At 58.0% G+C, this 16,529-nt stretch overlaps 1 protein-coding gene across 1 annotated transcript; it reads right to left on the bottom strand.

Annotated features, from left to right (window-relative positions):
- Positions 1 to 103: 103 nt before the first annotated feature.
- Positions 104 to 14,864, bottom strand: LOC132222241 (immunoglobulin lambda-1 light chain-like). Its single transcript, XM_059677138.1, has 4 exons — positions 14,763 to 14,864; positions 3,752 to 4,075; positions 1,018 to 1,324; positions 104 to 209 (listed from the first exon to the last, which is right to left on the bottom strand). The coding sequence occupies exons 1-4, from the start codon at positions 14,818 to 14,820 to the stop codon at positions 104 to 106; spliced, it is 795 nt and encodes a 264-aa protein (XP_059533121.1). The 5' UTR covers positions 14,821 to 14,864.
- Positions 14,865 to 16,529: the final 1,665 nt, after the last annotated feature.

Genomic DNA, 16,529 nt, shown 5'->3' with positions numbered 1-16,529 from the left:
GTCAATCACCTCTGTCCTAGGTCACAAGTTCCGGTAGGCGCTCAGCCTGGGAGCTGTGGGGACCGTTGCTATGGGAACGGTCAGTGTGTCTGCTGACCCAGGTTCAGGAGAAGGTGACCTGGGACCTGGGCTCATCAACAGCTTCCCAGCGGGAGGGACAGGCACCCGTTGGGAAGGCCTGCTCCCCATGGCCCACAGCCACCCACACCCTGGGGGTAGGAAAGCCCGGGGGGTGAGAGGAGAGGACACAGTCAGAGCCTGAGGCTCAGGGAACCCCACTCCCGGGAGCCCCATGGGCCCGAGCGGCGTCAGCTGTGAGAGCGTCTCCCCCACAGACCCCGGCGCCCGCCTCCTTCCTGGAGCAGCTCAGCACCAGCCACATCCAGCTCGCTCACCCCGTCGAGACCCAAAGAGGGTTCCTGGGCCCCGGCCACCCGTTACCCTCTGACCGCCCCTCTCCCCAGTGGCCCTGAAGGTCAGGGTCCAGCAGAGGTGACGGCCAGCCCTGTGCCGGGGCTTCCTCCTGGGCCCGAGGCTCCCCCGCCCCTCGCAGCTGAGAGCCGGTCCGTGGGCACAGGGCTGGGCAGGGGCCTTGGGCGAGGAGCCGGGGACTGAAGGGTCACTGCTCTGACCTCTGGGCGCCGAGTCCGTGCTCCGGGACCGGCCGCCTGCTGGGAGGGTCCTGGGCTCTGGGAGCTGTTTCCAAAGCTGTTCCCTTATTTCATGTCAGAAACAGCCATCGCCCGGGACCTGGGCTTCTGACCCACGGAGGACAGGCCTCCTTTCAGGGACATAATGACCATTGGGTTTTGGTGTTGGGTCTGTTTTTCTGAGATTCAGAGACATGGGATAAAACATGGAAAGTGACTCATTTTAAACCAGAAGGTTCTTCCCGTGTGTTTTGCACATTGGAGCTATGTTAACAGGGTCACATGTTGGGACCCAAGACTCTGGGAGGTGGAGGTTTTTGTCTCACTTCCCCATCTGTGTGTGTCACTGTGGGAAGCACTATTGTGCCAGATCGCACAGTAATAGTCGGCCTCGTCCTCAGGCTGCAGCCCCGAGATGGTCAGGAGCCCCGCATTGGCCGAGGCGTCTTTGGATCCAGAGAAGCGGCTGGGGACCCCGGAGCCCTGGCCCTTATCTGAGTCTGATTTATATCTCAAGATAAAACGGGGTGGACTCCCCGGCTTCTGCTGGTACCAGTATATCCTGTAGCTGCCAACATTGATGCTACTGCTCAGGGTGCAGGTGAGTGTGGCTGTGGCTCCCGGAGATGCAGAGAGGGAGGGCGGCTGAGTCAGCACCGGCTGGGAGAGGGACCCTGCAGACACAGACACTTGTCAGTGATGGGCAGGGACCAGGGGATGTTTCCCAGGAGCCTGAGCAGGAAGGGAAGAAGCCGGGTGCCAGGCCTGTCCCTACCTGTGCAGTGAGAGAGGAGCGCGAGGAACAGAGGAGTCCAGGCCATGGTGCTCACAGCCCTGAGCCCACAGTGGGGCTGGGCTGCCCAGGCCTCCTTTTCTCCCCCACCCTCTGCCAGGGGAGGGGCTGCCATGCAAATGGGGGTCCCTCCAGGGACTGCCCAGCCCCTCCCTGGGTCCTGGGGCTGGAGCTCAGCTCACACCCCAGACTGAGGGGCACAGAGGTGGGCTCACCCTTGGGGGGCCCTGGGAGGAAGCACCTGCTGAGACCACACACAGGTGCCTGCTCAGGGGGCGCTGCCAGGCCCCCAAGGACAGCAGGGAGCCCACAGTGCAGGGGCCTGTGTGTGAAGGTCTCACTGAACAGCTGTGTGCTGATCGCCTGGCGGTCCCACAGCGCCCCCTGCTGGTGGGAGGACACACCCTCCTCTGCCCAAAGCCCTGAGAGCCCAGCTGGCTGTGGGCTCCCAGGTCCCTGTCCTGTTCCCACACCCAAGATCTGAGCCCAGACACTGCGATGGGATCTCTGTGCTGATCCCGCAGCGTTTCACTCCCAGGTCTGCGTCTGTGTGATGAGCTCAAACAGTCACAAATGACAAATGAATGTGGTTTCTCTCCCAGTGAAGATGCTGCACAAATAAACACACAGTGAGCCTGGTGTCCAACCTCACAGGTGAGGGAGCTGCTCAGGTGTGATGAGCTCCCGGGGGCTGTTCATGTCAATGACAGAGAGGAACTTTCCAGAAATACCCTCAGGATTATATTCAAAAGAGAAGCATTCAGCAAACATTTTAAACCAAGTAAGGGATCAAATCATACTCATCTGATTGGAGTTAGTGATTTATTAAAAATAAATAAAAACCAACAATGGTTTGGTGGGCTTCACATTTACTGGTGGAGCCTGTAGCTCATGGGTTTTTTTATATTTCAGGAAAAGCCTTTATGTTCCAACAGTTGTATGTGCTGCTCTCTGTGACCAACGTTGTCTTTGGTGTCCTACAATGTGCTTATATATATTTTTTAAATTCCCTGCCTGTCCTTTCGTGCATGTTTCCTCATTTGAGGCAGAAGCTAAAGGGGATGGTGAGGAGCTGGCAGACGTGGTGACTGACACGCTTCCCACACGTACGACGCGTCCCACAGCAGCATGGGAGCCCCTGAGGGGGGGGGCATTGCCCCAAAGACCAGGAGCCACACTGTGGCCGTCACTGCTCAGGGCTCAGGGGCCCCGAGAGGAGCCGCCAGTGACTCACAGGAGGAGTGAGCGTCAGAGCTCAGCACTGAGGGGGGGACAGCGGTTGTGCCCAAGGACCCCGGTGGGCGCTGCGGCCTGAGACCCGGGGCCGGGCACAGGAACAGGGGGGCCTCTCTGTGCACAAAGGCCTCAGCCGCTCCCACTGAGCATCAGGGAGGAGGGGGCCCGGCCGGGAAGGCCCTGGACACAGTCACTGACCCTGAGAGTGACGCAGGGGCCCTCGTCGGGGTTCAGGTCTGAAGTGACCACAGATGGTCCCCAGCTCAGACCCGGGGCTGCAGGGCCAAGGGGCTCAGTGTCCCCGCTGATGGGGATGGGCCTCCTGTTTGGTGTCAGGCCTTGTGTCCAGGGGGAGGCTGCTGTGAGGGCCTCTGAGGGGAGAGGGAAGGAGGCCCATTCATGTTCTGGGGGCTGCCCTGGACCTGACCCTGTTGGGGGAACAGAAATAGAAGCAGAGGCACTGGCTGAGCCTGAGTGGCAGGTGCTGGGGCGCCCCTCCTGGCAGGTGAGAAGGGCTCCCTGTGTCCTCAGTCCCACAGGCAGGGCTCTGGGTGGGCACTGGGGCTGCGGACAAAGGAGGGGCCTGGCAGGAAGTAGTGGCCTCAGTGCCCGCCCAGCAGGGCTCCCGGAGCCCGAGTTGCCAGACTTGTCCCAGGGAGCGGATCAGGGACCACCAGGGTGCCTGCTCTCTGGCTGGATGGGGGTCCCAGGCTGTGTGGGGAGCCCCAGGTGACAGCACACACAGGGGCCTTCCTGAGGGGCTCTGACGCAGGCACAGCTGGACTCGGGGCCCTGGGTCTGCCCTGCCCCGTCCTGGCCGCCCAGGCAGGCGCCCCCCAGATGCACAGGAAGGTCTGCTTAAGCTGAGACACGCACACCGAGTGCTGCTGCCTCAGGCGGCTTGACGGGCAGGTTCAAAGGGTGGGGTCAGGTTTTGCAGTCAAAGTCCCCTGGGGGGGCCTCAGTGCCCAGTTTCCGGTCACCCACCAAAGGCACAGCCATCTTATCAGAGGATGGGGCTGCCCCGGGCCCCACTGCAGCGGGACAGCGGGTTTTTGTCTCTCTTCCCCACAGGCCTGCAGCACCGTGCGAGTACCAAGACTGCTGTCATAGGACTGGCAGAAATAGGCGGCCTCGTCCTCGGCCTGCAGCCCCGTGATGGTCAGGGAGCCTGAGCTGCCAGACTTGGAGCCAGAGAACCGGTCTGGGACCCCTGAGGGTCGGTTGCTACTCTCATAGATGAGGAGTTTGGGGGCCTTTTCTGGGAGCTGCTGGTACCAGTGCACATAGTAACCCCCAATATTGGAGCTGCTTCCAGTGCAGGAGATGGTGACCCTCTCGCCCGGGGACCCCGACACTGAGGATGGCTGAGTCAGCACAGACTGGGCCCAGGATCCTGCAAGAGGGGGAGACACAGAGAGGGTGAGTCTGGGTCTAGAGACGAGAGGAGGAAGCAGGGCCCATGCCTCTTCCCAAGGCCCCTTCCCCGTCCCCTGATCCAGTCACCTGTGCAGTGAGCCAGGAGGGTGAGGAGGAGAGGAGCCCAGGCCATGGTGGAGGTCATCCCTGAGTCCTGCCTCCTGAGGCCCCACAGCTGAAGCAGAGCTCCCCACACCTCTCCCTTCCCCTCTTCATAGTCTGCGGGAGGGAGGGCCCACTCATGCAAATGAGGACCCCCTGGTTTTGATCCCTCCCTGGGCCCTTGTTTGGGTCCCTGGGCCTGAGGATGACAGGGTGAGGGCAGGGGTGGGGCTGTGTGGGGCCCAGGGGGTGGCAGGTCACAGCTGTGAGCCCTGAGCACAGGGCACCAGGCAGGGCCAGGGAACAGGTTACAGCTCTGATGAGCCCAGCCCTTCAGCAGCAGCCCCTGAGCGCCCCCTGGTGCCCAGGCCTGGATGCACCACTGTGTCCCCTGCTGACTGAGCCCATGAGGGACAGGTCCTGCCTCCCCCAGCTCTGTGCTCTGACCCCCTGGCTCAGGGCGTCCAGGTGCCCCCTGAGGTGGCCTCCTCATCCCCTCAGGACTCTCTCTATGTCCCCTCCGCCTCCTCCTGGGAGTCTGGGCCCGTCTCCCTGGCTGTTCATGGTCAGAGCTGAGCTGGTGTCACTTAGGGAACTTTCCTCCCAGGATCAGGGCCAGAGCAGCGACCGTCCCCAGGAGGCAAGGTCCCTAATTTTCAGGGCACAGTTTTCCTTAATATCTCCCTCCCTTGTTAGAAATTAATCACTCTCTTTCTAGTACGAGAATATTATTTTTTCAATATCCTACCCTTTTGTTCACTAGATTATACATATTGTGTTTTTACACATGCTTTTCAATCAAGGGTCACCTATTAACCGGCAACTTCATTAACAGGGACATTGAATATAATATTTCCCACTCGCCTGTTTTCTGTCCATAGGAGAGTCTGGTGTCTGACTGTCTGACTGAGTCACTGTGACCCCAGCTCCCTGGATACAGAAGGGAAGGGACAGTGACAGCACCACCGGGACCAGGGCCTGTGAGGGGGGATCCTAAGGGATGAATCAAAGAGACCTGAGGGAGCACTTTTGGGGATGGAAGCAGAAGGAGATTCACCATGGGCTGTGGGGTCAGAGGTCACAGATGGGGCCTCTGGGCCTGTCCTCCTTGAGGTAGAAATGCGGAGGCAGAGGCTCCAAGGAGAGGGGGTCAGCGTCTCCATGGCAGCCATGAGCCTGCCTCCCAGGTCCTCCCTCTGGGAAAGGGAGGCCAGGCTGTGGGGTTGGGGATGTTTCTCACTTTCCTGGGGGAACTGGACCTCAGGTCACTGCCCCCTGATGGCAGTGGCTGTGGCTTTTATGGGACCTGAATGTGTCAGAACAATGGGGAGGTCAGGCGTCAGAGCTGGTCATGCTGAGGCAGGACCTACCTTGCAGGTTTCCCTGCTGGGTTTCCAGACCCAAATGCACTAGTGGGGAGGGTGGGGCAGAGGGAGGCTCAGGAGCACATTAGGGGAACTTCCTGTCTGTGATCGCTCTGATCTGGACCCACACCTCCCAGCCACGGGGTCAGCAGGGGATGGACCCCAGTTCCCGCTCCTGGGAGCTCAGAGGTCCCTGGCGATGTGCTCTCAGGAGAAAGAGCAAATCCCTGCTTTGAGCAGGTGGCCGAGCTCAAGGAGGGTCCCCAGGCCCGGGCCAGGCGCTGGGGGCTGCCAGGCCTCCTTCCCTCCCGCCCTCGGCCAGAGGAGGGGTCGTCCCTGCAGATGTGGTCCCTCCAGGGACTGACTGCCCCCTGAGCCCTGGGGCTGCAGCTCAGCTCACCCCCAGGCTGAGCAGGATGGACTGTCCTGACGGGCTGTGACCTGGAGACGCTGCCACAAAGGCCCACAGACTGAGCTCCTCAGAGCCAGGGAGAGGGTCCCTCTCAGGGGGAGGGGTTCAAGTCTGATGTCAAGGTCCTGGCAGGCCCGCGCTCCCAGGGGGGCTCCAATAGGTGCTCTCTTGTCACTTTCCAGTGTCTGGAGGCTCCGTCCAACCCTGACATGGTCTCAGCTTGGGGCTCGGTCCCTGATTCTGTCCTCACAGCTTTGCCCGCAGGTCACGCGCCCAGGCCTCAGAGAGTCTGTGGGAACCTGCTCTGGGGCAGAGGGACCGGGTTTTGGAAGACACAGTGCTGTGACCCCCCTACAGGGTCCTGCCCCCCAACCTCACACGGGTGTGAAGGGAAGACGGGCAAAAAATTATGCTGCGATGGAGGCCCCAACTCTATTTCAAAGTGGCTCCATCTCTCCTGTTGTTCTGCTATATTGTTAAGTTTTATCTTGATTATTAAATGCCGGCCAGTGAAACTCACCCTTGACTGTGCGTGTGAGTGTGAGTGTGACTTTTCCTTCTGCTGCCCCTGTCCATTTCCTGTGAAACTGTTGGTCATATTGGCTCTTGTTTTTATAAAATGATCACAGCTGAGAAAAATTAATGAGACTGCCTGGTCTGGGGCCTCAGAGAACAGCCCTCAGAGCCACCCCAGAGGGACGCAGCCCCGTGAACAGCAGACGGGGCCCCAGAAGCAGCGGCAGCACTGAGCCTTGTGTATTTGTCCCACTTCCCCACCCGCTCCTGTCACTGTGGGGATGCCTGCTGTAGGCCAGAGCGCAGTAGTACTCGGCCTCGTCCTCAGGCTGCGCCCCTGAGAGGGTCAGGGCAGCTTTGCCCCCTTGGATGGAGCCTGAGAACCGGGCCGGCGTCCAGGAGAGTTTATTGCTTGTGTCATAAATGAGTGTCCTGGGGACCTGGCCCGGCTTCTGCTGGATCCAGTACGGGTAGTGACCGCTGGTGACCTCTCCAGTGTTAGTGCTGCAGGTGAGAGTGACCGTCACGCCAGGGACCACGCTCTCTGAGGGCTTCTGAGTGACAACAGCCTGAGACCTGGACCCTGAAATAGAAGCAGACACATGTCAGGGATAATGAACAGAAGCAGAGGGGCCCCTCCAAAGACTGGTCTCTGAAATGGCCTTGAACCTGGGCAGAGAGCGAGGAGGAGGAGGAGGAGGAGGGCAGTCCAGCTCATAGTGGAGGCTTTCCAAGGTGCCTTGGTCTCTGGCAGGTGCTGGTCACGGGTGTCCCTTTATCTCCTCCCGGCCTCCTGGGCACAGGGGGTGTTTGCTGGTCATTATGCAAATGTGAGCCCACAGGACCCTCCTGTGCTGGGTCCTGGGCCCCGTTTGAAGCTTCACTGTGAGGAGGAGGCTGGGGAGGCTGTGGGCTCTGAGTCTGTCCCTTGAGGGGAAGCACCTGCTGTCACCTCACACCCAGGCCATGGGCATGGGTGCAGGGCCCACTCAATTACAACCATGTGAGTGGGCTTCAGGCCTTGCAGCTCTGCGAAGAGCCACAGCGCCCCCTGCTGACGCCCTAGGGAATAGTCATGGTGGTGGGAACTACAGAATGAATGAATGATGGCCACTTCAAACAAACAAACAAACAATAAAACCAGGTATTTCCTCCTTCTGACTCCATCCAGAGAGGTTCCCCTCTGTTTTCCTCTATTTTGTTTTTGGTTCTATAACTGCCCTTTGGCTGTGTTCACAGAGTCTATTAAATCCTGGGTGTCTCTTCTTCCTTTGGACTAAGAAGTGTGTGCTGCTCCTCATTATATCCGCCCCAGAACCCCCTCCTCTGGGTCGCCTCAGTGTTGGTGTCAGTAGATTCTCTTTCCTCCTTCACGTGTTTAACTTCCTGGTTTTTGACATAATGAGGGGTAATTTACACAAAATCTCGACATTTAGAAGATGCTATGAGGAGCCTCTGGGTGCCTTTCATTCTCCCTTTTTTTATTTTTTTTTTATTTATTTATTTATTTATTTATTTTTTTTTTTTTACATTTGTTCCTTTTTTTTTTTCCCCCATAACTCCCCTCCTCCCAGTTCCCGCCCCACCCTCCGCCCTCACTCCCCACCCACTGTCCTCATCCATAGGTGCACGATTTTTGTCCAGTCTCTTCCCACATCTCCCACACCCCTTTCCCCCCCAAGAATAGTCAGTCCATTCCCTTTCTATGTCCCTGATTCTATTATAATCAACAGTTCATTCTGTTCATCTGATTATTTATTCACTTGATTCTTAGATTCACTTGTTGATAGATGCATATTTGTTGTTCATAATTTGTATCTTTACCTTTTTCTTCCTCTTCCTCTTCTTAAAGGATACCTTTCAGCATTTCATATAATCCTGGTTTGGTGGTGATGAACTCCTTTAGCTTTTCCTTATCTGTGAAGCTCTTTATCTGACCTTCAATTCTGAATGATAGCTTTGCTGGATAAAGTAATCTTGGTTGTAGGTTCTTGGTATTCATCACTTTGAATATTTCTTGCCACTCCCTTCTGGCCTGCAAAGTTTCTGTTGAGAAATCAGCTGACAGTCGTATGGGTATTCCCTTGTAGGTAACTGAGTTTCTTTCTCTTGCTGTTTTTAAGATTCTCTCTTTATCTTTTGCTCTTGGCATTTTAATTATGATGTGTCTTGGTGTGGTCCTCTTTGGATTCCTTTTGTTTGGGGTTCTCCTCGCTTCTTGGACCTGTAAGTCCATTTCTTTCACCAGGTGGGGGAAGTTTTCTGTCATTATTTCTTCAAATAGGTTTTCAATATCTTGCTCTCTCTCATCTTCTGGCACCCCTATAATTCTGATGTTGGTACGCTTGAAGCTGTCCCAGAGGCTCCTTACACTATCCTCGCATTTTTGGATTCTTTTTTCATTTTGCTTTTCCGGTTGGATGTTTTTTGCTTCCTCGCATTTCAAATCATTGACTTGATTCTTGCGCTCCTCTGGTCTGCTGTCGGGCGTCTGTATAATATTCGTTATTTCAGTCTGTGTGTGCTTAATTTCTCGTTGGTTCCCCAATATAAGATCGAGGGTCTTATTAGTTTTCGTGTAGATCTCATTAAGTTTATCGGCAGCTTCTAAACAGTTCTTGAGAGACCTTAAAAGTGTGGTTCTGAACTCTATTTCTTCCATTGACAATTTTGTCCTGTTTCTTTGTCTCCGCATTTTGTTATGCTTTCTTGGTGCACCCCCTAGTGGTCTTTGTTCGCAGTCTTATAGATAAATCTTGATTGTTGTAGCTAATTCCAGGGAGGGTTTGACCTCCAGGCCAAGTGGCTATGAGAATCAGCTGTGTCAGCAGTGAGAGAACTTCTGTCCTCTAGGGAGGTGCTAATCTAGCCTTTGCCTGAGGCTATCCGGCAAATGCCTGTGTGCAGGGCTTGGGCGGGGCGGGTCGCACAGGATCAACAGGGTGGGCCGGAGAGAGCAGTTATGGCGGCTCTCAGTCCTGTCCCCAGGGGCTCTGCCTCTCTGAGTCCCAGCACCCGCTGCAAAGCTGGGAGAGAAAGCTGCACTCGCTCTGACCGAAGCCAGACAGTCCCGCTTCTCCAGTTTGAGTCTGGGTCCCTAAAGACTCGCCTGTATCTGGTGCTCAGAGTCTGCGACTCCCTCCCGATTGAAAACAACAACCGCGCCCTCCGCCGCCAGCCCGCTCCGCGCACTCCGCACCTCAGAATTTGACTTCAGCACTGCGCCTCCTCTGAGTGTCCGTATGCGTTTCTCTTTCCTCCTAGTTGTAGGACTTCCACTCAGCCAGCGTTCCTGTGGTTCTGGGTGATGTCCCTTCCGTTTTTTGGTTTCACTTTTGAAGTAGTTGTTCAAAGCAGCAAACTCCGGCGTTAACCTATGCCGCCATCTTGGTTCTCTCATTCTCCCTTTTTTTAATATAAATACATTTTTGTTGATTTGAGAGAGTCGGATGAAGATAGAAACATCAGTGATTACAGCGAATGGTTGATCGGCTGCCTCCTGCATGCCCCTTACAGAGGATGGAGCCTTCACCCGGGCCTGTGCCTTGACCAGAATCAAACCCGGGACCCTTCAGTCAGGAGGTCGAGGCTCTATCCACTGTGCCAAACCGGCCAGGGCTCTCAGTAATATTTTTGAAATCGGGTACAGGGTGAGCTGGTCCTGCAGGAGAGGAGGGCAGGTGCCTACTCACCCGCCCCAGAACTGGAGCTCCTCCTGGGAGCGGGTTTAATAAGTCACGTGACAGCGATTGGCCACCTCCTCCTCAGGCCAGAGACCAGGGATGGTCACAGAGGCTGTGTAAGCCTGGCTGGTAGGGCTCAGTGGTTGAGCATCAACCCAGAAACCAGGGGTCACAGTTCAAGTTCTGGTCAGGGCACAAGTCCCGGTTGCAGGCCCCATTCCCATTGTGGGGCATGCAGGAGGAAGGCGATCATTGACTCATCATTGATGTTTCTATTTCTCTCTCCCTCTCCCTTCATCTCTGAAATAGAAAATATATTTTTTTAAAAATACATGAAAAATATGTATTAAAAAAAGAAGGCATGTGCACAAATGAAGAGCAAGTGAAGAGGGCTGACCTGTGGACTGTCAATCACCTCTGTCCTAGGTCACAAGTTCCGGTAGGCGCTCAGCCTGGGAGCTGTGGGGACCGTTGCTATGGGAACGGTCAGTGTGTCTGCTGACCCAGGTTCAGGAGAAGGTGACCTGGGACCTGGGCTCATCAACAGCTTCCCAGCGGGAGGGACAGGCACCCGTTGGGAAGGCCTGCTCCCCATGGCCCACAGCCACCCACACCCTGGGGGTAGGAAAGCCCGGGGGGTGAGAGGAGAGGACACAGTCAGAGCCTGAGGCTCAGGGAACCCCACTCCCGGGAGCCCCATGGGCCCGAGTGGCGTCAGCTGTGAGAGCGTCACCCCACAGACCCCGGCGCCCGCCTCCTTCCTGGAGCAGCTCAGCACCAGCCACATCCAGCTCGCTCACCCCGTCGAGACCCAAAGAGGGTTCCTGGGCCCCGGCCACCCGTTACCCTCTGACCGCCCCTCTCCCCAGTGGCCCTGAAGGTCAGGGTCCAGCAGAGGTGACGGCCAGCCCTGTGCCGGGGCTTCCTCCTGGGCCCGAGGCTCCCCCGCCCCTCGCAGCTGAGAGCCGGTCCGTGGGCACAGGGCTGGGCAGGGGCCTTGGGCGAGGAGCCGGGGACTGAGGGGTCACTGCTCTGACCTCTGGGCGCCGAGTCCGTGCTCCGGGACCGGCCGCCTGCTGGGAGGGTCCTGGGCTCTGGGAGCTGTTTCCAAAGCTGTTCCCTTATTTCATGTCAGAAACAGCCATCGCCCGGGACCTGGGCTTCTGACCCACGGAGGACAGGCCTCCTTTCAGGGACATAATGACCATTGGGTTTTGGTGTTGGGTCTGTTTTTCTGAGATTCAGAGACATGGGATAAAACATGGAAAGTGACTCATTTTAAACCAGAAGGTACTTCCCATGTGTTTTGCACATTGGAGCTATGTTAACAGGGTCACATGTTGGGACCCAAGACTCTGGGAGGTGAAGGTTTTTGTCCCACTTCCCCATCTGTGTGTGTCACTGTGGGAAGCACTATTATGCCAAATAGCACAGTAATAGTCGGCCTCGTCCTCAGGCTGCAGCCCCGAGATGGTCAGGAGCCCCGCATTGGCCGAGGCGTCTTTGGATCCAGAGAAGCGGCTGGGGACCCCGGAGCCCTGGTCCTTATCTGAGTCTGATTTATATCTCAAGATAAAACGGGGTGGACTCCCCGGCTTCTGCTGGTACCAGTATATCCTGTAGCTGCCAACATTGATGCTACTGCTCAGGGTGCAGGTGAGCCTGGCTGTGGCTCCCGGAGATGCAGAGAGGGAGGGCGGCTGAGTCAGCACCGGCTGGGAGAGGGACCCTGCAGACACAGACACTGTCAGTGATGGGCAGGGACCAGGGGCCGTTTCCCAGGAGCCTGAGCAGGAAGGGAAGAAGCCGGGTCCCAGGCCTGTCCCTACCTGTGCAGTGAGAGAGGAGCGCGAGGAGCAGAGGAGTCCAGGCCATGGTGCTCACAGCCCTGAGCCCACAGTGGGGCTGGGCTGCCCAGGCCTCCTTTTCTCCCCCACCCTCTGCCAGGGGAGGGGCTGCCATGCAAATGGGGGTCCCTCCAGGGACTGCCCAGCCCCTCCCTGGGTCCTGGGGCTGGAGCTCAGCTCACACCCCAGACTGAGGGGCACAGAGGTGGGCTCACCCTTGGGGGGCCCTGGGAGGAAGCACCTGCTGAGACCACACACAGGTGCCTGCTCAGGGGGCGCTGCCAGGCCCCCAAGGACAGCAGGGAGCCCACAGTGCAGGGGCCTGTGTGTGAAGGTCTCACTGAACAGCTGTGTGCTGATCGCCTGGCGGTCCCACAGCGCCCCCTGCTGGTGGGAGGACACACCCTCCTCTGCCCAAAGCCCTGAGAGCCCAGCTGGCTGTGGGCTCCCAGGTCCCTGTCCTGTTCCCACACCCAAGATCTGAGCCCAGACACTGCGATGGGATCTCTGTGCTGATCCCGCAGCGTTTCACTCCCAGGTCTGCGTCTGTGTGATGAGCTCAAACAGTCACAAATGACAAATGAATGTGGTTTCTCTCCCAGTGAAGATGCTGCACAAATAAACACACAGTGAGCCTGGTGTCCAACCTCACAGGTGAGGGAGCTGCTCAGGTGTGATGAGCTCCCGGGGGCTGTTCATGTCAATGACAGAGAGGAACTTTCCAGAAATACCCTCAGGATTATATTCAAAAGAGAAGCATTCAGCAAACATTTTAAACCAAGTAAGGGATCAAATCATAGTCATCTGATTTGAGTTAGTGATTTATTAAAAATAAATAAAAACCAACAATGGTTTGGTGGGCTTCACATTTACTGGTGGAGCCTGTAGCTCATGGGTTTTTTTATATTTCAGGAAAAGCCTTTATGTTCCAACATTTGGATGTGCTGCTCTCTGTGACCAATGTTGTCTTCGGTGTCCTACAATGTGCTTATATTTTAAATTCCCTGCCTGTCCTTTCGTGCACGTTTCCTCATTTTAGGCAGAAGCTAAAGGGGATGGTGAGGAGCTGGCAGACGTGGTGACTGACACGCTCCCCACACGTACGACGCGTCCCACAGCAGCATGTGAGCTCCTGGGGGGGAGGGCATTGCCCCAAAGACCAGGAGCCACACTGTGGCCGTCACTGCTCAGGGCTCAGGGTCCCCGAGAGGAGCCACCAGTGACTCACAGGAGGAGTGAGCGTCAGAGCTCAGCACTGAGGGGGGGACAGCGGTTGTGCCCAAGGACCCCGGTGGGCGCTGCGGCCTGAGACCCCGGGGCCGGGCACAGGGACAGAGGGCCTCTCTGTGCACAAAGGCCTTAGCCATTCCCCCTGAGCATCAGGGAGGAGGGGGCCCGGCCGGGAAGGTCCTGGACACAGTCACTGACCCTGAGAGTGACGCAGGGGCCCTCGTCGGGGTTCAGGTCTGAAGTGACCACAGATGGTCCCCAGCTCAGACCCGGGGCTCAGGGCCAAGGGGCTCAGTGTCCCCACTGATGGGGATGGGCCTCCTGTTTGGTGTCAGGCCTTGTGTCCAGGAGGAGGCTGCTGTGAGGGCCTCTGAGGGGAGAGGGAAGGAGGCCCATTCATGCTCCAGGGGCTGCCCTGGGACCTGGATCCTGGAGGGAGGGGCAGCAGTAGAAGCAGAGGCACTGGCTGAGCCTGAGTGGCAGGTGCTGGGGCGCCCCTCCTGGCAGGTGAGAAGGGCTCCGTGTGGCCTCAGTCCCACAGGACAGGCTCTGGGTGGGCACTGGGGCTGCGGGCACAGGAGGGGCCCGGCAGGAAGTAGTGGCCTCAGTGCCCGCCCAGCAGGGCTCCCGGAGCCCGTGTTGCCAGACTTGTCCCAGGGAGCAGATTAAGGACCACACGGGTGCCTGCTCTCGGCTGGATGGGGGTCCCAGGCTGTGTGGGGAGCCCCAGGTCACAGCACAGACACTGGCCTCCCTGAGGGGCTCTGACGCAGGCACAGCTGGACTCGGGGCCCTGGGTCTGCCCTGCCCCATCCTGGCCGCCCAGGCAGGCGCCCCCCAGATGCACAGGAAGGTCTGCTTAAGCTGAGACACGCACACCGAGTGCTGCTGCCTCGGGCGGCTTGATGGGCAGGTTCAAAGGGTGGGGACAGGTTTTGCAGTCAAAGTCCCCTGGGGGGGCCACAGTGCCCAGTTTCGGGTCACCCACCAAAGGCACAGCCATCTTATCAGAGGATGGGGCTGCCCCGGGCTCCAATGCAGCGGGACAGCGGGTTTTTGTCTCACTTCCCCACAGGCCTGCAGCACCGTGCGAGTACCAAGACTGCTGTCATAGGACTGGCAGAAATAGGCGGCCTCGTCCTCGGCCTGCAGCCCCGTGATGGTCAGGGAGCCTGAGCTGCCAGACTTGGAGCCAGAGAATCGGTCCGGAATCCCTGAGGGCCGTTTGCTATTGTCATAAACGAGGAGTTTGGGGGCCTTTTCTGGGAGCTGCTGGTACCAGTGCACATAGGAACCACCCCCAATGTTGGAGCTGCTTCCAGTGCAGGAGATGGTGACCTTCTGTCCCGGGGACCCCGACACTGAGGATGGCTGAGTCAGCACAGACTGGGCCCAGGATCCTGCAAGAGGGGGAGACACAGAGAGGGTGAGTCTGGGTCTAGAGACAAGAGGAGGAAGCAGGGCCCATGTGTCTCCCCAAGGCCCTTTCCCCGTCCCCTGATCCAGTCACCTGTGCAGTGAGCCAGGAGGGTGAGGAGGAGAGGGGCCCAGGCCATGGTGGAGGTCATCCCTGAGTCCTGCCTCCTGAGGCCCCACAGCTGAAGCAGAGCTCCCCACACCTCTCCCTTCCCCTCTTCATAGTCTGCGGGAGGGAGGGCCCACTCATGCAAATGAGGACCCCCTGGTTTTGATCCCTCCCTGAGCCCTGGGTCGGGTCCCTGTGCCTGAGGAAGGCAGGGTGAGGGCAGGGGTGGGGCTGTGTGGGGCCCAGAGGGTGGCAAGGTCACAGCTGTGAGCCCTGAGCACAGGGCACCAGGCAGAGCCAGGGAACAGGTTGCAGCTATAATGAGCCCAGCCCTTCAGCAGCAGCCCCTGAGCGCCCCCTGGTGCCCAGGCCTGGATGCACCACTGTGTCCCCTGCTGACTGAGCCCATGAGGGACAGGTCCTGCCTCCCCCAGCTCTGTGCTCTGACCCCCTGGCTCAGGGCGTCCAGGTGCCCCCTGAGGTGGCCTCCTCATCCCCTCAGGACTCTCTCTATGTCCCCTCCGCCTCCTCCTGGGAGTCTGGGCTCGTCTCCCTGGCTGTTCATGGTCAGAGCTGAGCTGGTGTCACTTAGGGAACTTTCCTCCCGGGATCAGGGCCAGAGCAGCGACTGTGCTGAGTAGGTGAGTTCCCTTATTTTCAGGGCACAGTTTTATTAAATATCCTCCTCTCAGTTAGAAATTAATCACTCTTTTCCCTGCACACAAAAATATTCTCTCAATGTCCTCCACTTTTTTCGCTAGATTATACATACTGTGTTTCTGCACATGCTTTTCAGTCAACCTTTACCTAGTAACTGGCATCCTCATTAACAGGGAAATTGAATATAATATCTCCCACTCGTCTGTTTTCTGTCCATAGGACAGTCTGGTGTCTGATTGTCTGACTGAGACTCACTGTGACCCCAGCTCCCTGGACACAGGAGGGGAAGGGACAGTGACAGCACCACCGGGACCAGGGCCTGTGAGGGGAGATACTGATTGATGACCTCACGGTGATCTGGGGGAGCACTTTGTGGGGATGGAAGCAAAGGAGGTGCACCGTGGGGTGTGGGGTCAGAGGGTGAGGGCGGGGCCTCAGGGCCTGTCCCCCCTGAGGGAGGGGCGGGCAAGGCAGAGGCTCCAAGGAGAGGGGGTCAGCGTCTCCATGGCAGCCATGAGCCTGCCTCCCAGGTCCTCCCTCTGGGAAAGGGAGGCCAGGCTGTGGGGTTGGGGCTATTTCTCACTTTCCTGGGGGAACTGGACCTCAGGTCACTGCCCCCTGATGGCAGTGGCTGTGGCTTTTATGACCTGAAGGTGTCAGGACAATGGGGAGGTCAGGGGTCAGAGCTGGTCATGGTGAGGCAGGAACTACCTTGCATGTTTCCCTCCTGGGTTTCCAGACCCAAATGCACTAGTGAGGAGGGTGGGGCAGAGGGAGGCCCAGGAGCCCATTAGGGGAACTTCCTGTCTGTGATTGCTCTGATCTGGACCCACACCTCCCAGCCACGGGGTCAGCAGGGGATGGACCCCAGTTCCCGCTCCTGGGAGCTCAGAGGTCCCTGGCGATGTGCTCTCAGGAGAAAGAGCAAATCCCTGCTCTGAGCAGGTGGCCGAGCTCAAGGAGGGTCCCCAGGCCCGGGCCAGGTGCTGTGGCTGCCAGCCTCCTTCCCTCCTGCCCTCGGCCAGGGTAGGGGCCGTCCCTGCAGATGTGGTCCCTCCAGGGACTGCCCAGCCCCCTGAGCCCTGGGGCTGC

Source organism: Myotis daubentonii, chromosome 19 (assembly GCF_963259705.1).
Source record: "Myotis daubentonii chromosome 19, mMyoDau2.1, whole genome shotgun sequence".
In the NCBI taxonomy this organism is placed as follows: domain Eukaryota; kingdom Metazoa; phylum Chordata; class Mammalia; order Chiroptera; family Vespertilionidae; genus Myotis; species Myotis daubentonii.
The sequence above is the reverse complement of the archived record's forward strand: the minus strand, read 5'-3'. Positions and strand labels throughout refer to the sequence as shown.

What these genes read in the sequence shown, in the direction of transcription:
- LOC132222241 (XM_059677138.1), bottom strand. Translation starts at nt 14,820, where the DNA reads ATGACCTCCACCATGGCCTGGGCCCCTCTCCTCCTCACCCTCCTGGCT. An exon ending in CCTCCTGGCTCACTGCACAG is followed by an intron (nt 4,076 to 14,762) that starts GTGACTGGATCA and finishes CCCCTCTTGCAG; the next exon opens with GATCCTGGGCCCAGTCTGTG. An exon ending in TCGCACGGTGCTGCAGGCCT is followed by an intron (nt 1,325 to 3,751) that starts GTGGGGAAGAGA and finishes CTGTGTCTGCAG; the next exon opens with GGTCCCTCTCCCAGCCGGTG.